This window comes from Gopherus flavomarginatus, chromosome 2, assembly GCF_025201925.1.
Source record: "Gopherus flavomarginatus isolate rGopFla2 chromosome 2, rGopFla2.mat.asm, whole genome shotgun sequence".
Classification (NCBI taxonomy): domain Eukaryota; kingdom Metazoa; phylum Chordata; order Testudines; family Testudinidae; genus Gopherus; species Gopherus flavomarginatus.
Genome location: NC_066618.1, coordinates 6,960,015 through 6,984,905, shown reverse-complemented (window position 1 = coordinate 6,984,905; position 24,891 = coordinate 6,960,015). Strand labels below are relative to the sequence as shown.

Here is a 24,891-nt window from a genome sequence, read left to right as displayed (position 1 = left end):
GATTTTTTTGATAAAATGTTTTTTGAGGAACAAACCTATCTAAAAATAGTTTTAATTAAGATATATCTTTGAGCTATAATGTCTTATCATGGAATAGGGACTATAAATTCTAATTCTATAGTATGAGACAACATATTCATGTAATGTTTAAGAAAAGTTTTGTAAATGAGTTCCAGTAGTTCATGGATTAGGGACCCAGTTTTATGGAGTTCCAGGGGCCTCTGTATAGATTATTTAGGTTAATCTTTCTATCTACCCAATGGGACTCAGTGCTCAGTCTAGAAGACACCGTCACTGAGAACTGCAAAACTAAGCATCAAACTGTGGATTTGTGTCTCTGGAGATAACATGCTTGTTAACAGCAAAAATGTTCTAAAATAAATAAATATACAGAGGTGAGAAATAACAGACCACAGTCCTATTAAAACAGCAAGGAGTCCGGTGGCACCTAAAAGACTAACAGATTTATTTGGGCATAAGCTTTTGTGGGTAAAAAACTTCACTTCTTCAGATGCAGCAGCCCTATTGTTCCTCTGCAAATCTGTGTACACAGAGTCAATCCCTTACCTCTCTCTGAAAGTGCAAAGTTTCAAAAAGTTCAATGAATAGAAGATTGGAGGGGGTGGAATAGATCTGGACAAGGAGAAGTCTGGAGATAAATGTCAGAAGGGAGGGATAGGCAGTAGAAACAAAACTGAAACTGGTTGAGCAGCATATTCCAGAATGCACTTTAATGTAGAAATCCACATCAGATCGAGTCTTCCTGACCACTAAATCCACACTGGTTAGCCAACAGACCAATCACAAGGCTGAGAACTAGGAGCAAGGAGTTCAAGCTAGCGATGCCATCGATTTGCTGTGTGACTTGAATAAGTTGCTAAAACATTTAGCCTCTATTTCTCCACCTATATATTGGTGATATTTCTCTACTTCACAAGAGTACTGTGAGGCTCAGAAAGAATTATCTCAAGGATTTTTTTTACTTACTATTGTTATATCTAATACATTACATTTATACCTGAAAGGTTTGAAGAGGAAAAAAAACCCAACTTATTTATCTGTTTTTCTAGTTTGTTTACTTTGGGCATGACACTACTTTGTGCTTAGTCAATTTTGTTGTTTCCTATGTACAGTCAGTCATTTTCTTTTGTTTGTGCGGGTCTTTCGCACAGAAAGATGGATGAGAAATAATTTTAAAGAACAGTGAAGTGTGACTGTAAAACAACAAAAATTAGCAGGGATACTCCAGAGCAGGTGCAGCACCTAACACTAAGGGTTTTGCAAGCACAGTTAAACCAGCAAAACCTTCCTGATACATAGAAGTCTTTATACAGGTATAGATTAAGTTGATTTGGCTAACAGACACAAGGTATGCTAGTATAAGCACAGTTCTAACATTATAATTATGTCCACACCAGGGCTTATAGCAGTATAACTTATGTTGGTTCCCTTAAGTTGTTTTTGTTTTTTTTAACTAATAACCCATTCCTGACTAGTAGAACTTTTAAGTGTAAACCAGACCTAACTTTTTGAAATGTACTAGATTTCAAATTGACTGTATACATTTAGTTACAGTTTGAACAACAATTTAAAGACCAATAAGTGTTTTTACCTTCTCTTTTATTTAAATGACTGAGATTATTTACCATTCTGGCATTTACCTCTAAGTACTTATTTAAAACAAATAAAATAGTTACACAGTACTTAGCTTCTGCCTCAAGAAACATTAACAATCATATCAGAGAGACAAGGTAGGCGAAGTAATATCTTTTAGAGGAGCAAAGTCTAGAAGATATAACAATATTAAGAAAATATATTATCTCAGTCACCTTGTCTATCACAAATATTAATACATTTCTCACAACACCTCCGTTAAGTAAGGGGATATCAGTCCCATTTTACAGATGAGGAGATTGAGGTACAGAACCATTAAGAGACTTGCCCAAGATCACATAGGAAGTTTGTGGCACAGCCTGAAAAATAACCAAGGTTTTCCAACTCCCAGCCCTGTGCCCTACCTACTGGAACAAGATGTTTCTCAGTTGTTAGCCCTTGTTAGTAATAATACATTCTCCTACTGTTTGGTATGGCCATTCTTCGCATTCTGTCTATAGGAACGTAAGGACAGTTTTGAATAAAGCAACTGATACTAAACTTTTGCCAGATCTCAGACTGGATATGAACCATTTCTTGGGTTTGGGAAAAAGTCCATAAGATCATCCTTCCTCTCACTGTAAACATCCAATAGCTTCCCATTCAAACAACATTTTCTCCCAGATCCTAAACATAATTAAACTAAAATCTCTGATGCAACCTTAACTATGGTCTTTCAACTGTGCCACCATAATTGGAATAATAAATATTATATATCAAGTTATTTACCTCTGTCTGCAGATTCAGGATTCTCAAGCAGCCTCAGGGCTGCCATCTTTGTAAGTTTTTCCTTTGTATTCAAGACAGCAGGTTAGTTTTTGTTTGTTTGTTTTCTCTTTCTATTTCTTAATGCCCAAAGCAAAAAAACAAATTAACTGTGGAAAGGGCAAAATCCTACTACACCTGATACCAAAAAGAAAAGGTCTAATGATAAATTTTCACTACTATCTTTATTCTTTAACTCTTGGCAGAAGGCAGACACCTGACGAAACTCCTCTCTCTCCAGTAGAAGAAAATAATCAGCTACTGGGGATTTACATATGCTATGTATTCTTGGGTCACATGACTTTTGACTCACTGAAGGCTATACATTCTTTATCTTGCTAGTCAGTTTCTCTCTGTGCCTGAAGACAGAATGCACAAGCAAGGATCTATTACTAATTGTGACTTCGGAAACTGTAATTGTCCATAGCTATTGCATATGCATTTTCCCCATGATATGCTTAATCATCATCTTCGTTCTATAGCAGGCTTTTTTGTCACAGAAGATCTCAGCGTACTTTAGAAATTGAAATGGTATATAAACTAGTCAGTCAGGAATCATTTAATTGAACAATGAAGCCACCAACCACACAGAATGTGGCAACTATTTAATAGCACGCAATACTACATAACAGTTGAAGTCAAGACGTCAAGAAGCATGATTAGCATAGGAGGACAGACCTGCCTCCCATCCCAAGCCTCCCCTCCCCCAAAAAAAGAGCAGGGAATGAATGCTGGAGGGGAAGGAATTAAACATATTTAAACATACAGTTCCAGACATAAACTGTTTACAGTGGTTATGCCAGTGGTGAGCTGTGATTACTTCTCCTTAGTTAAGAACCACCCGGATACTCCACCTGGTAGGACCAGAAGCAGCCAAAACAGAGACTGGGGAAAACAGAGCCCAGCCAGGGCCACCCTTGTCCTGGCACTCCCCTACACTCAGAACTGTGCAGCAGAGACAAACCGCTCCCCAGTCCATCCGTCCCCCCTGCACGCGCACACACACACACACACACACACACACACACACACACACTCCCTTGGAGGGAGGGGCTAAGACCTAAGCAGTGCTTGCCCTCCCCCAACCATGTGGGTTGCAGAGGACTCAGGAGCCAGCCAGAGACTCCACATGGTACAAAGAGAAGTAGCCAAATCAGGGACATTTGGACATTCCTGTCAAAACCATTGACTATTCTGACTTACTCTGCCCTGTGCACAGGGGCTATTTGCTTCACCTTCTTCTTCCCTCACAGGCCTGGTCTACACTATGAAAAATGTCACACTCTGTGCAATGTAGTTAAGCCAACCTAAGTCCCTGTGCCGATACTGTTAGGTCAAGGGTGGGTAACTTATGGCCCATGGGCCAGACTGGGCCCATTGGTTAATTTAATCTGGCCCACGGCGCCCTCCCCTGCTGGGCAGGAGCCACGAGCACCAGTTTGCCCTGCTGCAGGGGAAAGCCCTGAGCCCCCCTGGGCGAGTGAGTGGCTTGTGATTGATTTTTAATGTGGGTCAATGGCCCGTGACAGAAAATAGGTTCCCCCGGTACCCTGGTGTTAGGTCAACAGAAGAATTCTTCCATTGACCTAACTACCCTCTCTCCAAGAGATGGATTTACTACAGACCTTCCATCGCTGTAGTACATGTTCACATTTCAGCACTTCAGCTGTGGCGTTTCTAGTGTAGACAAACCCTGTTGCTTCACTCAGCTTCATTCCATTCCTGCTCTTCCTACCCTCTTCTCCCCTGTTCCCTTCCCTTTAGCTTATCCCCTCCTAATTAAACCCACTCCACCTCCCAAAAACATGGAATATAGATCCCTTTCCTCATCCTGTCTCTGTGGTCTCACTGTTTCCTTGTACTACTCCATCTAGCTATATCAATCTGATGTCTTATACTTGAATTGTACAGCACCCAGCACCGTGGGGTCCTAGTCCATACTAGAATACAAATAATAAATGATAATAAAATTATTTTGTTACCATCTCCCTTACCTCTATCACTGCCCACTTTTATCTCAATCACCAGTTATGTCTTGTCTTTTAGACTGTAAGCAATCTGAGGCAGGGACTGTCATTTACTATGTGTTTGTACATCACCCGATGCAACAGGGCCCTAATCCATTTGGCCTCTAGGTACTACGGCAATTTAAATGCAAATAACAATTGGTACAAATTAAATCATCATATAAGATGAAAGAGACCTATTATTTCATCCTATCTCCCAGAGTCCAGCTGTGATTGTTTCTTACACTGTATTTGCTAGTGTCTTGTCACTCTAGTTTTAAATATCCCAAGCAATGGTACTTCTGCTTTTACTCAGGGAGAATATTCCACAGCCAGACACATCCCACTGTTAGGAACCTTTGCTTGGATTCAGGCTACATTTTTGGGTTGTTTTTTTTTTAACTCCTGCCTCTTTTAATTTCAATACTACTAGTTATATCCCTGAGTATCAAACTAAATTCCACTCCACCCTCACGTTTTAACCCTTTAAATATCTGTACATCATCATGTCTCTCCCCAATCCTTTAATCACCACTTAATCAAGTCACATCTTTCACCCTTTCAATCTTTCCTGGCCCTCCAATTAGTTTTGTTGTTCTTCTCTGAACTCCTACCAATGTGTCAATATTCTTCTAGGATTGCAGCACCCAGAACTGAATTAGATATTCCAGGTGCAGTTGGACAAGACTTGTATGTGATCCAGGGGGTAGGATACCAGACTGGGAACCAAGAGACTTTGAGTCTCTCTCTGTCTCTGCCACCAATATTACTATGTAGCCTTAGGCAGGTCCCTTAATCGCTCCCTGACTCAGTTTCTGCTGCGATGATGAGGATGAGGTGATTCTTCCTCTTTTATAAAATGCACTGAGATCATCACCTGAAAAGCATTACATAAGTGACAAGTGTTCTTAATTTTTCCCAGTCTGTGACATCATGCTTCTACATATGCTGTTACATTACACATAGTTTAGCATCCACTTTCCATGTGCCTTCCCCCACCATCCCCAGCGTTAGAGCATCCCACTCTTGTTTCCCTCATTGAATGTCTTTCTCAGGTATTCCCCCATCCTGCAAGAATAAGCTGTATTTTCCAAGATAACTAATCTTCAGTTGCCCACTCATATTTCAAACCTCTCTTGGTACCACTATTTCGCTTCTGGCTTCACTGATGTTTGAAGCTTCTGCCCAGGTTAGTATCATGGACAGGCTAGTCTGAAATGCCCTGCACCCCACGTCCAGCAGTGCCCTCCCCACGCCTAGGGGGCCCTCCACACCCTGCTACTCCCCCCCTCGCAGCGGCCCCCACGCCTAGGGGGCCCTCCACACCCCGCTGCTCCCCCCCTCTCAGAGGCCCCCACGCCTAGGGGGCCCTCCACACCCCGCTGCTCCCCCCCTCGCAGCGGCCCCCACGCCTAGGGGGCCCTCCACACCCCGCTGCTCCCCCCCTCGCAGCGGCCCCCACGCCTAGGGGGCCCTCCACACCCCGCTGCTCCCCCCCTCGCAGCGGCCCCCACGCCTAGGGGGCCCTCCACACCCCGCTACTCCCCCCCCTCGCAGCGGCCCCTACGCCTAGGGGGCCCTCCACACCCCGCTGCTCCCCCCCTCGCAGAGGCCCCCACGCCTAGGGGGCCCTCCACACCCCGCTGCCCCGCAGCGGCCCCCACACCCCGCTGCTCCCCCCCGCAGCGCCCCCCACGCCTAGGGGGCCCTCCACACCCCGCTGCCCCCCCAGTGACCCCGGCAGGGATCTCTGCGTTCCCTCCCTCTGACAAAGCGGCCGTGGGGAGGGGGCACAAAGCACGAACGACTCACCTCCCCCAAGGAAAGGGGCCGGGGTTCACTCAGCGCCCACTACGCCGCCGCTGCCGTCCGCGCCTGCGCCTGCCGCGAACTTCCATTGGCCGAGCCGCCCCCACCCTGTCCTCCCCGATTTCTCTCCCCCCCGGGAGCGTGCGACCCCGCGCTCCAGGTTCCGGCCCTCGCCAGGCGCAGGCGCAACCCGGGTTCCCCCTCCTCGCCTTCCCCGCGCCCGCACCTAGGGAGCCGGGTCACGGGGTGCGTGCGTTGCCATAATGCGTCCGGGTAGCGGCGGGCGCACGGTGCGTGACCGGTCGGTCCCCTCACCCCCCCCCCCAAAGCTGGGATGCCGCATCCCCCTTCCCTGGTCCCCTCATCCCCCCCCCCAAAGCTGGGATGCCGCATCCCCCTTCCCTGGTCCCCTCATCCCCCATAGCGGGGAACCCGGACCCCTCCTTCCCTGGTCCCCTCACCCCCCCGCCAAAGGTGGGATGCCGCATCCCCCTTCCCTGGTCCCCTCACTCCCCCCATAGCGGGGAACCCGGACCCCCCCTTCCCGGGTCCCCTCATCCCCTATAACGGGGAACCCGCCCCCCCTTCCTGGTCCCCTCACCCCCCCCCAGCTGGGATGCCTCATCCGCCTTCCTGGGGCCCTTCACCCCCCCCCATAGCGGGAAACCTGCTCCTCCATCCCGGATCCTCTCACCCCCCATAGCGGGGAACCCGGACCCCCCATTCTAGGGCCCCTCACCCCCCCCCAGCTGGGATGCTGCATTTCCGATCCCGGAGGCCCTTGCCCCCCACCCCCCAGCGGGGAGCCCGAAGCCCCTCCAACTTTCCCGATAGCAGGAGCCCGGATTCCCCCTCCTCTCCAGAGGCCCCAGCCCCTACCCCTGATAGCAGGGGCCTGGACCCTGATCCTCTCCTGGGGATCCTCACTTCGTGTCTGCTGGGTCTCTCTCAGGGTGGGGCTTAGGGGTGAGTTTCAGGCTCTCGGGTTTCCCTTTAGATGCTGGGATTAAGGGGAGTTTGGGGATATGGGGAGGTGCCTTCCCTGCCCCATCATCTATCTCATTTCCCCCAGGCATCGCTGCTATCACTCCCTGTTCCCTTTCAACTCCCTTATTAATTTTTAATGATTGGGAGCTGCCTGTCCATTTGCAGCAGACAGAGCGGTGCAGGGAGTATGGAATAAATGCAGGAGCCCAGCTTGATTCCTGCAAGCTCTAACCTTTTAAAACTATCCTATTTAGTGTTTTCTTTACAGTCTGATAATCTTAGAATTGGACACATTTTATTTATTTGTTTGCTTGCAAAAGAAGCTTCTCTTTTTATTCACAGATCTGGGGAGAGAACCCCACCGAAATGAACATATCTGCTGTTTATTTCTAGAAACAGGCAAGTGGCCCTTCTCTTCTGCGACCTATTGAGAATGCCAAGCAAAAGCATGGGAATAATTTAATATGAACATTTAACTAGACTATCTACCATTGACATGAAAGATCTACAAGAATAGAGGCTTTGGTTACTGTGATTTGTTTGTAAAGTAGCCATTCGATCAAGGTGCATTGAAGGATGAAGAGCATTGAAGAATATTTCTAGCCCTATATGGTGAAACACAGATGGGAAGAACAAGGCTTTTCCTGCAAGATTTTATCTATATTTTGGAACTGGACATTTTTTTACTTGTGAGTTAATTTTCATAGATTTGAAAGATCCACTCAGATTAATGTACTGTACAACTGTTTATTTTATCTTAACTAAATATTGTCTGATCAGCACCTTCTCAGCTAAGTACCAGGAAAGTTATATAATCTGAATGGACAGAGCAGCATTTGCCTGCTCCACTGCATTCTTTCATGATTACAGCAGCGCATCTCATGATGCAGTCTGCCTGCCCCAGGGACATGTTGACTATATTGAAAAGGTAGAATCGTTCAGTTACTCCGATTTTTTCAGGGACTATCTGATTCCCAACCACCCATGTGTTTTCTCAGCTAAATTCACTGAGGGCTGGGGCAGCAGGAGGAATTGGGTGACTCGAGATGGGAAGCCTAACTTTGATTATCTACTGCAGCATTTTGGTAAGTGATTAAGTTTTTAATATGTCATTTAATATGAATGATAAAAGTCAAAGAGTTGTTAATAACAGGGCCTCTGCCAGTGACAACTATCCTCTGAGCCTTAAAGGGATCAGCCTCTCAGTTGATACATTAATTTATAAGAATATATAAAAATGGTGCATCTAGCCCAGTATCCCATCTTCTGAGAATAGCCGGTGCTAGATGCTTGAGAGGGAATGAACAGAACAAGACAGTTATCGAGTGATCCATCCCTTGTCATCCAGTCCTTGCTTCTGGAAGTCAGAGGTTTAGGGACATCCAGAGGATGGGGCTGCATTCCTGACCATCTTGTCTAACAGCAAATGATGGACCTATACTCCATGAATTTATCTAATTCCTTTTTTAATCCAGTTTCACAGCATCACCTGGCAATGAGTTCCACAGGTTGGCTGTGTTATGTGAAGAAGTACTTCCTTATGTTTGCTTTAAATTTGGGGCCTATTAATTTCATTGGATGACCCCTGGTTCTTGTGTTATGTGAAGGGGTAAATAACACTTCCCTATTCACAAGTTTCTACCCTCGTTCGTACCCTTTGCCAAGCTTTAATTTAGTATACAAATAAATCTGAACTCATTTAGGGCCCTATCGTGCAAATTTACACTCCTTCTTAACTTCACACACGTGGGTAATCCCAGGCACATGCTCAAGTCTATAGGATCTCTATTGGATGGATGCAAGCTTTGGCTGTTCTGGAAATCTAAGTCCCTCTTTATGCTGAGAGAGATTCTGAGTTTTGGCTACAGGCCATATCCCATTCCCAACACACTTAGCTTTGATGCAATTTGGGTGGTGTCATTGCTGCATGGCCTCATTCAGTTAACACTTCCATAAATCATGCTATGAATAATGTTGATCTAAGGTTTAGTGAAGGTATCAGGAAAGCGAGGCTGGCTAGAGACCATGTTTTCATAAGTGTGTGTACAGCACCTAGCACAATGGGGCCCAGATACTAGATGCTAACATACTATAAATATGGAAGGATTACAGTTTTGGCACCAGTTGTTCTGCTTCCCAATTGGCTCAAAAAGTTTATATTTCAGGGAAGGCTGTAGTACCTGTTGCCAACTGTGATGTCAAGGAATACAATTCTAATCCAAAGGAACAGATCCCTCTCAAGGAGTACATAAGTTATTGGAAAGAATACATTAAAAAAAACTACCATTCACCCCGGGGATGCCTCTACCTCAAAGATTGGCACTTGTACAGGTAAGAGAGCACTTTGGAATCCTCAGCATGCTGTAATACAGCAGTGAACTGCTGCTAAACCGTGACACTGATCTTTCGTTACCTGATGGTTTCACTGAAGGCACCTATCCACTGAAATATTTTTATTGCACTGTACTGATCTAAATGTGCCCCACACCAAAGAGTTCTTAAACATTTTCATAGTGTTGGCTCCAGAGGTGAAAGTAACTTAAGGGACTTACCAGTATACAGGGAGGCCAGGGTCCTGAGCAAGGTGTGTGTGTGTGGGGGGGGGAGAGTTGGGGGCAGAGGATCTCAACCAAAAGGGGCAAGGCCACAGGCAGAAAGAGTGGGGCTGGGCCAGATTCCCCTAGCTAGCCCTTCAGCATGGCATGGGGGCGATTTAAAGAGCCCGGGGCTCCCAGCCGCTGCTGCTAGCGCTACCGTGAGGCTCTGGCAGTGATTAACGGTGGCCGGGAACCCCAGGGCTCTGGCGGTGGTTTAAAGGACCAAGGGGCTCTGGCCACTGCCGGGAGCCCCGGGACCTTTTAAATTGCTGGGCCCCTGGGAAGCTGCCCACTGCTGCTGTGGTCGGCTGTGTACCACCTCTTATCGCTATACCGGTCCTGACCACTTACTTTCACCTCTGGTTGGCTTTTGCTTGGGCCTTTGGTTAGTAAGGTAAAAATCTTACCATTTTTAATTGTGTTTAATGCAATAAGCAGTCTTTCCTCTTTTAAATCAAAATAAATCATGAGAACTTTGCTCTTCATTTAATCTTCCCCTCCCATCTGCTCTGTTCCTATCTCCCGATGCACAAATTTCCCTGCTCCGTCTCTGCCCCGTGCATGCTGCCTGGATGCATCCTCCCCTTCTTGTCCTGCCCACCCATCTAGTGCTCCTCTCCCTCTGCTCTTGTATCCCATCTTCCTTGAATGGCTGCTGCTCGTGGCTGGCAGCTCTGCTGCTGATTCAAGTTTGCTACGAGTGAGTTCTGATTCTCCATCGGTGTGGCAGTGACTTCTCACAGAGGCATCTAGATAAGGCCTTTGCATATGTCTGTTTGTTTGTTCAGACATCTAGATGTTACTTTGCCATGGAGCACCTGGATGCCTGTAGAAGCAGCTGGACGGGACAGCTCTAGGTATTTTGCCGCCCCAAGCACGGCAGGCAGGCTGCCTTCGGCGGCTTGCTTGCGGGAGGTCCCCGGTCCCATGAATTCGGAGGCAGTCTGCGGGAGGTCCTCCAAAGCCGCGGGACCAGCGGACCCTCCACAGGCATGCCGCCAAAGGCAACCTGCCTACCGCTCTCGCGGCGACCGGCAGAGTGCCCCCTGCGGCTTGCTGCCCCAGGGACGCGCTTGGCGTGCTGGTGCCTGGAGCCGCCCCTGCAGATGGAAATGATGCGGCATCATAACATCGCCCAAACCTCCTCACACCTCAGTTGGAGAACCACTGCCAAACGCCATTGAAAAGCCTACGATCCAGCTTTGGCTTTTTTGAATGTGTTAACCAAGTGGGACGACTGACTAGTTGTGCAGACTTCTTACTGGAGTGGACATGTGTTTACTAAGAGGAATTTAGTTAACGCTCACAACTCTCCTGTGAGGTAGGAAAACACAGTTGCACCCATTTTGCAGCACCTAGGGCTAGATTCATGAGGGGGACTTAAGCATAACTGCCCCTTTAGATGCCTACATCCAACATTTAGATGCTGTTGGCATTCACAAAATCACTGCTGAGCTGTCACCTAACTCTGTAGGTGTCTAAAGTCCATAGGTTCCGTGAGATCCCACCCTACTCCGCATTTCCTGCTGGCTAGCTTACGTGGCTCCCTGCTCAGCATGCCGACTTTGAAAATCCCTTTTTGGGGTGTCTGACTCTTCCCAGGCATTGTATAGGGCTCCTGGACACCTGACGCAGGGTTGGGAATTCCACCAGGCGGCCTAAAAGTCGGGTGTTGCAAAGCCTTGTGACTCTAGCTCCAGGGGGGTTGGACTAGATGAGGGGTTTGGACTAGATGACCTCCTGAGGTGCCTTCCAACCCTGATATTCTGTGATTCTGAATGGCTTGTAGCGGATGACATAGCAAGGCAGTAATGGCCTCAATGAGACACTGCTCCAGCCACCTGACCAGTCTCTGCTGCTGAGCTTTGGGAAACGAGATGATGAATGTTTCTTTTCCCTGAAGCCTTTTTGCAATACTTTGTCTTTTTAAGGGCTTTCCCAGAGCAAGATGTTTATACAACCCCCATCTATTTCACTTCTGACTGGCTGAATGAATACTGGGATGCCATAGGTCTGGATGATTATCGATTTGTCTACATGGGACCTAAAGGTTCATGGTAAAGTAACTGATTTTTTTAAAATTCCGATGCACTGTTTTAAATAATTATTAGCATTACAGTAGTACTGCAAGCGGTGAGTTGTGACCAGGCACCACACAAGTATAACATAAGGCAGCCCTTTTCCCCGAAGGCACATGCAGTCTAAATAGGGACAACGTGTGACTGACAGGTATAAATCACAACAGGGGATGGGGGTGAGAGAAGGCGGCAGTGGGGACAGTCATAGGAATACTAAGGCTGCACGTATTACCTAAGTGTATAGTAAATGTGGCTAGATGATATTGCTTGATGGCACCGTTCTGTCCAACATCTCTCGCAATGACTCTAGTCATAAAACCCACAGAGTGAGCTGTGAAAGGGGAGCAGCCTGGCCAGTACAGGTCCCCATCCTGCATCCTTAACAGGAAGAATCTGGGGAGATTTGCCTGAGTGTGGGCTGCGGAATCTGATCTAAAGGTTGCAGCCAAGGCTAGTAAGGGATATACAGAGGTGAGAACTAGTCACTCACATTAGGTTCTCTGGCTCAGTGTATCCAGGGAGAAGAAAACAGGAGGGAGAACTTGGGAGTATTACTTAGAACTTGGACGTGACTGTGGTTGTATAGCACCTATCACAATGGGGTGCTGTTCCATGACTGGGGGTTCTAGGCACTACAGTAATACAAACAATTAATGATAATTGAACTCAGTATTAATGAAAGCACAGTGTATAAGCATCACTGGAGCTCCTTTATTTAGAGTACAGTACTGAAGGAATTCTTCAAACCTGCAGTGCCAGCTGCAGCCTCACGGGGGTGCTGACTAGTTGAGTGAGCACTTCTCAGATGGAAATCACTAAGGCCTGGTCTACACTAGCCTGTTATTTCAGAATTAGCTGAGTTAATTTGGGGAAAAAAAAAAATGATTCCGTCCACACGACCAAACCGTTTTTTTCGATTTAAAAGGCTCTTTAATCTGATTCCTGTACTCCAACCGGCAAGTGGAGTAGCGCTTAAATCGCGATCGCAATCCTGGGTTAAAGGTATTGTGGACACAATTTGACGTTATTGGCCTCCAGGAACTATCCCAGAATGCTCCCTTGTGACTGCTCTGGACAACACTCTCAACTCCGATGCACTAGCCAGGTGGGCAGGAAAAGCCCCAGGAACTTTTGAATTTCATTTCCTGTTTGGTCACCATCAGCACACTCCACCATCACAGGTGACCATGCAGAGTCCACCATCACAGGAGATCACGCAGTCCTGGATTCGCCGACGAGCTCCAGCATGGTCCGAATGGGAGGTACTGGATCTCATCACATGTTGGGGAGACAAGTCTGTTGTGGCAGAACTACGTTCCAAAAAAAGGAATGCAAATACACACGCTAAAGTCTCCAGGGCCATGACGGAAAGAGGCTACTCCAGGGACACAGAGCAGTGTCGTACAAAAATCAAGGAGCTCAGGCAAGCGTACCAAAAAGCCAGGGAGGCGAATGGCCATCTGGGTCACAGCCCCATACATTCCGCTTCTACCGTGAGCTGCATGCAATTGTAGGGGGTGATGCCACCACTACTCCACCACTGTCCATGGACACCTGCAAGGGGGGAGTTATACAGAGCGAGGAGGAAGAGTCGTTGGAGGATGAAGAGGAGGAGGAGGACAGTGCACAGGCGGCAAGTGGGGAATCCGCTTTCTCCCCTAGCCAGGAACTATTCTGAACGCTGGATCCAATAGCCTCCCCCCACTCAGACTCCCAGACCATGACCCTGGAGAAAATACTTCTGGTGAGTGAGAGCCTGATCTGAGCCACGCGGTGGGGGGCAGGAGGGAAACCGAGCCGTGCTGGGCTGTTCGCGTTTAAAGGGCTCATCCCTGCTCAGAGCCTCATCAGAGCCACGCGGGGTGTGTGTGTTGTGTGAAGCGATCATCCCAGAGAGCCTGCAGGCCCTCCTTTTATATGGCAAACCCACCAGGCATTGCTTGCTGTGGGAAAGGGGGCCCAGCCGTTCGGAAATATTGAAATGAACGTAGAAGCAGCAGAACCCCACGTGCCCCTAGGCTGCCTGCAAGCTGAATTCTGTTGCCCAGCCATGTGTCATGGCTCATTCACACCAGAGTGTCCCCTTTGTTCTCTGAAATGTATCTTTTAAAATGCTACCCTCCCTTTTTCTCCTCCCGCAGGTGCAAATGTTTCAACGCAGCCCCTATCTAGTCCGTCCCAGAGGCTGGTCCAGATTAGAAGGTGGAAAAAACGAACTTGGGATGACATTTTCGCCGAGCTCATGCAGTCCTCCCGCACTGATGGGGCCCGCTGAATGCGTGGAGGCAAACAGTTATGGAGTCCCGTAAAGCATTACAGGAACAGGAAGAGCGGAGGGAGACGTGTGATGAGAGCAGGCAGGACGCTATGGTCAAGCTCATAGGGGAGCAAACTGACATGCTCCGCTGTATGGTGGATCTAATGTGGGAAAGGCAGCAAGACCGCAGACTGCCGCTGCAGCCGCTGTATAACCGCCCTCCCTCCTCCCCAAGTTCCATAACCGCCTCACCCAGATGCCCAGGAACATGAGGGGGGAGGCTATGGGGACCCACACACTCAACCCCAGAGGATCGCCCAAGCAGCAGAAGGCTGGCATATGCGAACTTTTGATTTGGTTTCTTAACTTGTCCTTCTCTCCTCCTCCACCCCCCTAACCCAACCCCCCTACCCCCATTCTGCCTTCGGGTTTCTCTCAATGTGCTGTGCAACAAATAATAAAGAACAGTTTTTAAACAATTTTGACTTTATTTCCTTTCATATATATAGGGGGCAGGTAACTTCAAGAGAAACAAATACAACTGTCACACTGTACCTTGACCAGCCATGAAACTGGCTTTCAACGTTTCTCTGATGTGCAGCGTGCCCTGCTGCGCTCTTCTAATCTCCCTGTTGTGTGGCTATGTGAAATTGGCTGCCAGGCGTGTTGCCTCAACGTCCTACCCTGCCATAAATGCCTCTCCTTTACTCTCTCAGATATTGTGGAGCACACAACAAGCAGCAATTACAATTGGAATATGGTTGTGCTGAGATCTAAGCGAGTCAGTAAACTTTCAAACGTCCAAAAGCACATTCTACCACCATTCTGCACTTGCTCAGCCTGAAACCAATGATCGAAGGGGGGAGGTCAGTTGACTTACAGGGAAGTAGAGTCAACCAAGGGGGCAGGTTTCCTTCAAGCAGAAACAAAGAAAACTGTCACACTGTAGCCTGGACGGTCATTAAACTGGTTTTCAAAGCAGTTTAATGATGCGGAGGGTGCCCAGCTGTGCTATTCTATTTGCCCTAGTGTCTGGCTGTGTATAATTGGCCACCAAGTGATTTGCCTTAACCTCCCATCCTGCCATAAACATCTCCCCCTTACTCTCACAGATATTGTGGAGCAAGCAGCAATAACAAGGGGAGTATTGGTTTCGCTGAGGTCTAACCTAGTCATTAAACTGCGCCAGCAAGCTTTTAAATGTCCAAATGCACATTCTACCACCATTCTGCACTTGCTCAGCCTATAGTTGAATTTCTCTTTACTACTGTCCAGGGTGCCTGTGTATGGCTTCATAAGCCATGGCATTAAGGGGTAGGCTGGGTCCCCAAGGATAACTATAGGCATTTCAACATCTCCAATGGTAATTTTCTGGTCTGGGAAGTAAGTTCCTTCCTGCAGCTGTTCAAACAGACCAGAGTTCCTGAAGATGCGAGCGTCATGCACCTTTCCTGGCCATCCCACGTTGATGTCAGTGAAACATGCCTTGTGATCCACCAGTGCTTGCAGCACCATGGAAAAGTACCCCTTGCAGTTTATGTACTGGCTGCCCAAGTGTGCCGGGATATGCTTTCCGTCTATATTAAAGCCATCCACAATAGTCTGCACATTTCCCAAAGTCACTATCCTTGATAGCATCTAATCAGTGACTGCGTTGGCTACTTTCAGCACTGCAGCCCCCCACAGTAGATTTGCCCACTCCAAACTGATTCCTGACTGACTGGTAGCTGTCGGGTGTTGCAAGCTTCCATAGTGCTATGGCCACTCGCTTCTCAACTGTGAGGGCTGCTCTCATTTTGGTGTCTTTGCGCTTTAGGGCAGGGGACAGCAAGTCAAAGTTCCATGAAAGTGGCCCTATGCGTACAAAAGTTTCACAGCCACTGGGAATCATCCCAGACCTGCAACACTGTGTGGTCCCACCAGTCTGTGCTTGTTTCCCGGGCCCAGAATCGGCATTCCACGGCATGAGCCTGGCCCGATGCCACCATGATCTCCCAATCACCACGTGCTGTGCTTCTAGGAACGTCTGTGTCCATGTCCTCTTCAGTATAGTAATCGCACTGTTGTCGCTTCCTCGTCCGGTTTTGCAGGTACTGCACATACTGCTGGATAATGCACGAGGTATTTACAATGGTCAAAACTGCAGCGGCGATCTGAGCGGGCGCCATGATTGCCGCGCTATGGCGCCTGCGCGGGTAATCCTGGAAAAAGGACGCAAAATGGAGGAGGCCTGTTCGGTTCAAGATGGCCGAAAAAGGCGGTAAATGGTTGTCTCCTGTAGCTTTCACGGAGTCGGGAAGCTCACTAGAGCTGCAAGAGCAGGAGAGCAGAGTTTGCGGCGGAAGCTGTGCGGCTCAGGTCATGATGGCCGAAAAACGGCACGGAATTGTTGCCATCTGTAGCTTCAAAGTGAGCCCAGGGCAGAAAACATGGAAAAATTAACTAGCGACGCAAGAGCGGGAGAGCAGAGTTTGTGGCGGAAGCTGTGCTGCTTCGGTTCACGGTAACTGAAAAAAGGCGGGAAATGGTTAGATAAAAGAGTAGATAGAAAGACGAGGGGACATGCAAGGTGGATTCATAGTACCAGGAGACAGGCAGTGCACCGTACTGCACCATCTGCTGGCAGTATGGCGTCTGCTGTAGCTTTCACAGAGGGAGGAGCAAGTGACAGCACACACCCAGAAACAGTCGTGAGAATGTGTTTGCCCCATCATGCACTGGAAGCTTAACCCACAATTCCAATGAGCGGCAGGGACTGCGGGAACTGTGGGATAGCTTCCCACAGTGCACTGCTCCGACATTCAATGCTAGCCTCGGTACTGTGGATGCACTCTGCCGAATTCACGCACTTTAGTGGGGAGACACAACACCGAATGTATTCCGAAAATTCGAATAGAATAAGTTTGAATTAATTTCGTACTGTAGACGTACCCTAAGACTCAGAGCCACAAAGGTTTTTAGGCTTCTAACTTCCATTGAAATCAGTGGGAGTCTTTGTGGATCTGGGCCTGAGTCTAAAACGTTGCCATTCGGTGGCGATAAACCCGCCCTTTCAGTCTTAGCTTCAGCCTAAACTGCAGAATCTGTTGCCTTTGAAGTCTGAGGTTCAAACTGAAAACTAATACTTTAGCAGAGAAAAGTGTGACAAGGGGGTGTAGCTGACCTGCTCTCCCCCTCCCTCCAGTTTATTAATAGGGTGCTTTCTTGGCCCTTAACACATGACAATTGAAAACAGACCGACAGGGCCACACTCTGCCTTCAGCTATGCCTGCACAGCTCAAATTGATTCGTGTGGAAATATCCAAAGCCAGAATATGCCCACAGTCTTAACTTTACTTGATTTGTGCTTGTTTGCATCATATTTGCCTTTTGCGTCACATATGCTTAAACCTTTGACTTGGCCCGTAGGACTCCTTTTCACGCCGACGTCTTCCGCTCCTACAGCTGGTCTGCCAATATCTGCGGGAAAAAGAAATGGCTGCTCTATCCCCCTCGGCAGGAGTACCACCTTCGAGATCGCCATGGTAACTTGCCCTTCGATGTCACTGCGCCTGGTCTGCAGGACAGCAGCATTTACCCACGCTATGCCCAAAGCTGCCCCCCCGTTGAAATCATCCAGGAAGCAGGGGAGATAGTCTTCATCCCTAGTGGATGGCACCATCAGGTGTACAACCTGGTAAGATAATTGACAACTTAGATTTATATCAGTTAACTTCCTGAGAACCATCTGAAGAGTTGCCCTAACTAGCCAAGCCACCTCTTTGCAAGTGACAGTTGCGATCTATGGGAAATACACTCTCAGAACAGCAGCTTATGACCCCAAGTGTTATAGGATTAGCCTTATACCTGAAGCAGCTGGTCTGCTGAAAAGTGACTTGTGTAACACTAACAGCAGAGGATTCTAACCTAAGCAGACCAATTTCTAGATGTAGATCATCAATATACTTACACACTAGAAGCAAGAGAGAGACCAAGGACAGGGTGGGCCCATTACTGAATGAGGAGGGAAAGACAACAGAAAATGCAGCAGTGACCGAAGTGTTAAATGCCATTTTTGTTTCCGTTTTCACCAAAAGAATTAGCAGTGATCGGATAACTAACACATTTATATGATTCGTTAGCAGATCAAAAGGTTTTATGAAAGCAGTAAAGTTCTGCTGAGTCTTTAGCTAATTCTAAAGCAGGAAAAAAACCAGTTTACAATTTCTCACTGGGTTCCCATACTGTCCTGTCACAGGTTGCGTTTCTCAGCCTGGTCATGCCGGGAAGAAACTTCGAAGTTAGACCCAGGAGACCTAGTTTGCGTTTTGCAAAACCTTGGCCTTTGGATTTTGCAAAATCAAGGCATATTGGGTATATCAGATCAGTCTTCTGTTTAATCCACATCACCAAAACTTCAGCAGCTCTCCTAAAAACGTAATTCTAGGTTTGACCCATCTTTGGAAATTATAGCTTCTGCTGAAGCAAAACCTGCAAAATATAAGGAATGATAAGGGAAAGCCAGGGTAAATGTTTGGTAGCAGCAGAGAGAGACAAAGGCCCAGATCCTCAAAGGTGTTCATTTCAGTGGAAGTTAGGAGCTTAAGTATCTTTGAGGATCTGCATCAGAGTTCATAAGAAGAAGTTTAGATAGGGCTTTAAGAAACCAAGACCTCAATCCTGCACTCAGATCCCTTGTGCCCATGAGGATCCACTTGCAGGAGAGAAGCCCTGGAGGATAGTTTTGAATGGGATCCTGACATAAGTTGGGAGAGTTTTTTTGTTTTGTTTTGTTTTGTTTTTTTTTTGATAGTAGAGGAAAGTAACAGTATATCTGTGTGATGTTTGGTTTTAAATGCATTTCACAGTTGAGGGTTTGGTGCACATCAGAATCGATAGGCAGGTGCCTTTGGGGTTAGAGTCAGTTCAATCATTTCTGTACTATATGCACTGTCTTTCTGTTTGCACTGAGCAAAACAGTGTCCCAAATGATCAGTCTCTGCGGTAACTATATTGAAGTAACAGCAGGGAGTAACCCTGTCCCATTTTTAGACATAGCAAAAGATGCTTCTTACCACTTGATCATTTAGAAGACTAAGCAAAATAGCTAATTCTCATCTATATCCTGCACTGGTTGGGAAAGGATTGGATGACATAGGGGGATCTCAAACATCTGACTTACACTGCCACATACATTGTCCTCTTCAATATCAATAGTTCAGCTAATTTAATCTTCATTAAAGGTGTGGGCTGCAGTAGGGCACAGTACTGATTGTAGATGTGAGCACAACTGCCTAATGTCCGTGAGGAGGACTGAGTATGGGGGAAGCTTAGGAAGCAGATTTTGATTAGCAAGGGAGTTAAAAAGAGGTGGACACTGAAGATAGTTGAGGCCCAGAGAGGCCTTTCCAGTCATTGAGGATGAGGGATTTACTCTGGTTGGCACCAACTTTGTGGAATCAGTAATGGGGTCAGAGACATCACACCACACGCTCTTCTAGGCTGAGATGAATAATCAGTTGGATTCTGTGGTTTCTTCTAGGAGGATACCATTTCCATCAACCACAATTGGGTGAATGGCTGCAACGTGGCTATCATGTGGAGCTTCCTGCAGGATGAATTAGCAGCCGTCCAACGGGAAATCAGCGAATGGAAAGACACTATGGAGGACTGGCATCTACAATGCCAGGTATAACACCCAGTCAGTCAAGTGATGTGAACCCCCCTTTCCTTGGGCTACTGTAGTTCCTATGTAGTGCATTTCAGTGATACTGGACACTAAACTGATCCGTATTGAGAGGTCATGCTTTATTACAGGCTGGGAAATGAACAGTCCAATTTGTTAGGTGATAGCGAGAGACGTAAGGGATAATCCATCTCATTGATGCAACACTCAGTGTATATGCTACTGCTTGTACTTATTTGCTGCCTCCGCCAGGTCCTAAGAACAGAAGAATGGCCACACTGGGTCAGACCAAAGGTCAATCTAGCCCAGTATCCTGTCCTCCAACAGTGGCTAATGCCAGGCACCCCAGAGGGAATGAACAGAACAGGGAATCATCAAGTGATCCTTCCCCTGTTGCCCATTCCCAGCTTCTGGCAAACAGAGGCTGGGGACACCATCCCTGCCCATCCTGGCTAATAGCCATTGATGGACCTATCCTCCATTAATTTATCTAGTTCTTTTTTGAACTCTGTTAAAGTCTTGGCCTTCACAACATCCGCTGGCAAAGAGTTTCACAGGTTGACTGTGCGCTGTGTGAAGAAATACTTCCTTTTGTTTGTTTTCAACCTGCTGCCTATTCATTTCAGTTGGTGACCCCTAGTTCTTGTGTTATGAGAAGGCATAAGTAACACTTGCTTATTTACTTTCTCCACACCAGTCATGATTTTATAGACCTCCATCATATTCCCCCTTAGTCATCTCTTTTCCAAGCTCAAAAGTCCCAGTTTTATTAATCTCTCGTCATCTGGAAGCTGTTCCAAACCCCTAATCATTTTTGTTGCCCTTTTCTGAACTTTTTCCAATTCCAATGTATCTTTTTTGAGATGGGGTGACCACATCTGCACGCAGTATTCCAGTGCAGATGTGCCCTGAGGATTCTGGTACTGATGTGATACAAATATATTAAATAATAATAATAGGATTGGGATGAAGGTACATTTGTATTACTCCTGCTTTTATTTTTTCCTTGTTCCATATGTGGCAGCACTCTTAGTTCTCCAAAGGCAGGACTTTGCCATTACTTGCACAACTGTAATTTGCTTGGCAACCACCCTTTGCCTCTTGGTAACATGATTCCTGGTGTTTGAACCTACATCAACATCTGGTGTCCTACATGTTACCCAGGATCGATGGAATTTCCTTCAGCTGAAGGAATACCTTATTTCCATAAAGTTTTATAAAGGAAGTATCTTAATTATACCATAATAAAAGATGCATTATGGGAACAGGGTGGTAAATTGTGATTGTTTTCAAGGTCCATTTTTGGTAAGCAGCAGGTATATGACTGTGAAACCCTGATTTAGCTAGTCATCTTTTTATATGTTACATGATTCACAAATATTGGGGACGTTGAAATGTTAATAGAAACTCATTACTGATTGCCTCGCTAATCTGCAAGTGCTAAAGGTTAAAAGCAAGCCTGTGTGTCCCTTGTTTCTAAAATAGAGTTCTCAAGCTGTAAAAATAAAACCTTTCATATTCCCTCACTTTCTTGCTGATAATTGAACAATAGGTCTTTGAAGAACAAAGGGCCTCCAGTCCGATTATGATTGTGTAGAATGTGTGACTGAAGAAAATTGGTTTGTTAATCTGCATCTATTAAGTCAATTAGTGCTTGTTAGCTGTTTGTTTCATAGGAGATGCTGGGTATATTTCCCTGCGTGAGATCTCTCTACTGGAAATAGTAAGATCCTCTCTTACTGAGCTGGGGGAACCCCAGCCAGAAGAACTGGTCAGATAAAAGTTTAGGGGAAACTCTGGGGATACTGGGAAGGGTTTTGTTGGGACTAGTGAGATTTCCTGTCAATTAATGGATTTTACTGTTATTAGGCATCAGGAAATAGCAAACAGGAGTCACACACTGCAAAGAGTTTTCAGTTACTTACTGGTTTGATAAGGCAGCTGCTTTTAACTCTAACTATTGCCGTAAATAAGGAGTCAACGTTTAATGTGGTTTTTTTCTCCCTTAGGTAATCATGAAATCTTGCACAGGCATAAACTATAAGGAGTTCTACAACTTCCTTAAGGTAATCGCGGAGAACAGGATTTCTGTCTTAAACCACGTTCTAGATGAAGAAGCTTCCGCAAAGAACACTCACAGAGCTGCCACCTCCGCTCTGGGCATGCTCCACGCGGTGTTTGATTTAAAAAGGACTGTGCAAGTTTTAACATCCTTAAATGCTAATGAAGATTTCAAGAAACTGAACCCTAAATCGCTGTCCCCACCTCCTGAGGCATTACTACACCACCTGAAAGCCGCAATAGACACAGCACTGTTATAGTTCCATATTTATTCAAGTATTTGTACCTATTGCAACATAGCTGCATGTAGACAAATCATAAAAAGTCTCCCTATTTTCCCCCGTTAGAATTTAAGCACAATGAGCCTTAATGTGGATGGGGAGGACGCGGATATAGAATCAAGAGAAAAAGCATGTTAGGAAACTGAGTACACTACATTAAATTTCCTGTTTATATTGAAACCACTCTAAAAAGGGAAGAAATCTCCAGCAGAGTCAGAGATTAGATTCATTCCATGTAGCAGAAATGCAAGCAGCTCAACTGATCATAGCAGGAAGAAGTTATGCTCCTGAGAATCAGCCACGGAGGAAATTCAGCCATTGGAGTTGTCTAGAACCAAAAAGATGAACTTTTGAGATGTATCCTCTCAATTCTACACACCAAAGCATCTATAGTTCAGCAAGTTCACCTCTCTGTACTGAGATCACCTAGAGCCTGAATGAAAGAGAGTTCTAGAAAGGCAAAAACATGGAAGTCTGTATGGAGCTGTAGACAGTGTGTGAATGAAAGGAAGGGTATTAACACACTAAGAGCAGTGCTGTGTGGTTACATAGCACAACCTAGGAACTTAAGGGTAATACACATTGAAAATGACTGCAAGGGAAGTAGCCTCACAAGCATTTTCAGTTAAACTATAAAAAACACTCCCATTGCTGTTAGGGGTTTGCAGTAAGTTGTCTCCTAACAGAGAGTATGAGTAGTTTAATTCTAGCCACTAGTGCTTCTATTCAGATTATAGTTGAAGGTTTTTAAGCACTGAGCTGAAACGTAATCAGTCATTGACTTATGAAGTGACCAGTACAGGTGACCACTTAAAATTGCTGTTTTTAATATCGCACATTAAAATGTTTAAAAATGTCAAGGAACCTCTCATTCTTTCAAAGGTTGAAAAACTACACTTCAGAATTAGTATGTTAAACACGTCTTGCATGTGCTATTTAGTAATAGATGTTCTGGACTGCCACTGGGAACCTATACTCAATTATCCCATCTTCCATGCGAAGCTCTGAACATTTCTGGAAGAATCTGACTTTTCTTTCTTGGCTATGAAAAATGACTGGAAACTGCACAGGCTCAAGCAGGTGTTCTGGGAGCCTCTCTTTGGATTGGAAAGTTGCCACTTTTGAGCAATGATGAAAGTAGAACAATTCACAGCTGGTACTGAATAAGTTTTCCTTTCTCATGCAGCTAAGGGCAACTGTTTCTGCCCTTCATACTACTTCCTTCAGGGGCCTGACTGGGATCTGTCACGGTGGTGGCATTCCATTGGCTTCAGTGAAGCCATGCCTGATTTACACTAGTGTGAGAGCCAATTTTGGTCCACTAAGTCCTGCAACATACCAATTACTACCTTAGCTACCCAGCATTTCTAGCTCCCATTGAGTGCAGTGGGTGCTGAGCATCCAGTGCCTCCATGATGCAAGGCATATATTTGCCAAGTATCTTGGAAAGTAATGCTTCAGCACGAGCACCGATCCTCCCTCCTACAGTCTTTACCTTTGGTTGTGTTGTTGTTCTGTTCTACAGAAGTTCTTATTACCACGCTCACAGTAGCATGCAATAAGTGACATGACTAAACCCAGCTAGATTCATTTGCTATGGCTTAGGTGTGGATTTTCTTCACCCTGCCTGTGGGAATTAAGCATTCCAGGGAAGACTGTCCACACTAGAACTTGTCAGCTGCGCACACAGGGCTGTTCTAGCCACCAGAACCACAAATGCACCCCAAGGTCTCTGCTGGCTCCTGCCACAAGATGCTTTCTCAGCATGCCCAGGCCGCTGAGTCATCTTGTTATCTTCATGCCTCCAGAGAGGAAGGAAGCTTTGTTGGTGCTTAATTGGGTGTTAGCTGTGTGACACCACCAGTTTGTGAGGCACGCAAAGTATCTCTTGAAGCCCATGCCAGCCCTCACTTTGCTTTGCAGCTTAACAGGTGCAGCCTAGTCCCATTGAAGCATGCCCTGTCACCAGCTGTTCACAGAAATACCAGAGTTGCTGCACCCAAGGAGACAGCATGTACACTAGCTTGGTTGATTCAACTGAGGATCAGCTGTATAAACACACCAGCACTGACCTGTTTACTGTGCAAACACGTTTATCAAAGGCAACGAGTTGATTGTAAGGATAATGGAAACAGAAAGGTTACTAAACTAAATCAACACATGCTTTCTAGAGACTACACTTAACCATCTGCTGAAACACAGTCTATTCTTGCCTTGCAAGGTTTTCAACCCAGAAATATAATCATACTTCCTGACATGTAGGATAAAGAGGTCTTTGTGTCTTCCCCGTATGGTCCCCAATGTCAGTTTGTTCTCACAGTCAAGATGGCACCCTATGGTTTATTTCCTGGTGTGCTGACTTCACACCTTTCTGTTGAGTTTTATATGCAAACAGGGCTTCCAGTGTGTTGGCTCACAATGCTTAGTTCACCTGTTTGCCACGGTTCATAGGGCAATATACCGATATGCCCGTTGCTGCCAGAAACCTGTCAATCCTGCCTTGATTCAAACTTTTAGGAACATATTTGCAGTATCTCACACATGGTATTTGTGCATATAATTCACAATCATAGTAATGACAAGTGTGACCCTGGCTTTTATTGAAAACTTCTCATGACATGCTTTATGGCTAACTACCATGAAAGCATTGTGCTAGGTGGTGTGAGTTTGTCAGGCCTGTTAAGAGTTGCTATTACAGGACAGTGAAGCTGGTGGGATTTAGGTGTTCTTAG

General features: G+C 46.2%; 2 protein-coding genes and 1 long non-coding RNA gene across 18 annotated transcripts in view; 2 read left to right on the top strand and 1 right to left on the bottom strand.

Moving 5' to 3' along the window:
- SNAP47 (synaptosome associated protein 47) overlaps nucleotides 1–6,335 on the bottom strand; it is a 115,643-nt gene extending 109,308 nt beyond the window's left edge. For all 10 annotated transcript variants that reach the window (XR_007772840.1, XR_007772839.1, XM_050942690.1 and 7 more), the window contains exon 1: nucleotides 6,237–6,335. The gene's annotated coding sequence lies outside the window, so the exon portion shown is untranslated. The remainder of the gene's footprint in view (nucleotides 1–6,236) is intronic.
- Nucleotides 6,336–6,402: 67 nt separating this feature from the next.
- Nucleotides 6,403–23,019, top strand: JMJD4 (jumonji domain containing 4). 7 transcript variants are annotated; one of them, XM_050942715.1, is made up of 8 exons: nucleotides 6,970–7,199; nucleotides 7,563–7,909; nucleotides 8,181–8,305; nucleotides 9,386–9,551; nucleotides 11,749–11,874; nucleotides 17,561–17,828; nucleotides 19,674–19,820; nucleotides 21,827–23,019. In XM_050942715.1, the coding sequence occupies exons 2-8, from the start codon at nucleotides 7,830–7,832 to the stop codon at nucleotides 22,136–22,138; spliced, it is 1,224 nt and encodes a 407-aa protein (XP_050798672.1). In that variant the 5' UTR covers nucleotides 6,970–7,199; nucleotides 7,563–7,829; the 3' UTR covers nucleotides 22,139–23,019. The 7 variants fall into 7 exon arrangements, with proteins under 7 accessions (XP_050798671.1, XP_050798670.1, XP_050798669.1 ...); XM_050942714.1 differs by lacking the exon at nucleotides 6,970–7,199 and adding an exon at nucleotides 6,403–6,479 and having other exon boundaries at nucleotides 7,614–8,305; XM_050942713.1 differs by lacking the exon at nucleotides 6,970–7,199 and adding an exon at nucleotides 6,437–6,523 and having other exon boundaries at nucleotides 7,614–8,305.
- Nucleotides 12,525–14,631, top strand: LOC127045952 (uncharacterized). Its single transcript, XR_007772861.1, has 2 exons — nucleotides 12,525–13,639; nucleotides 14,037–14,631. It is a non-coding gene; the product is annotated as an uncharacterized LOC127045952 (long non-coding RNA).
- Nucleotides 23,020–24,891: the final 1,872 nt, after the last annotated feature.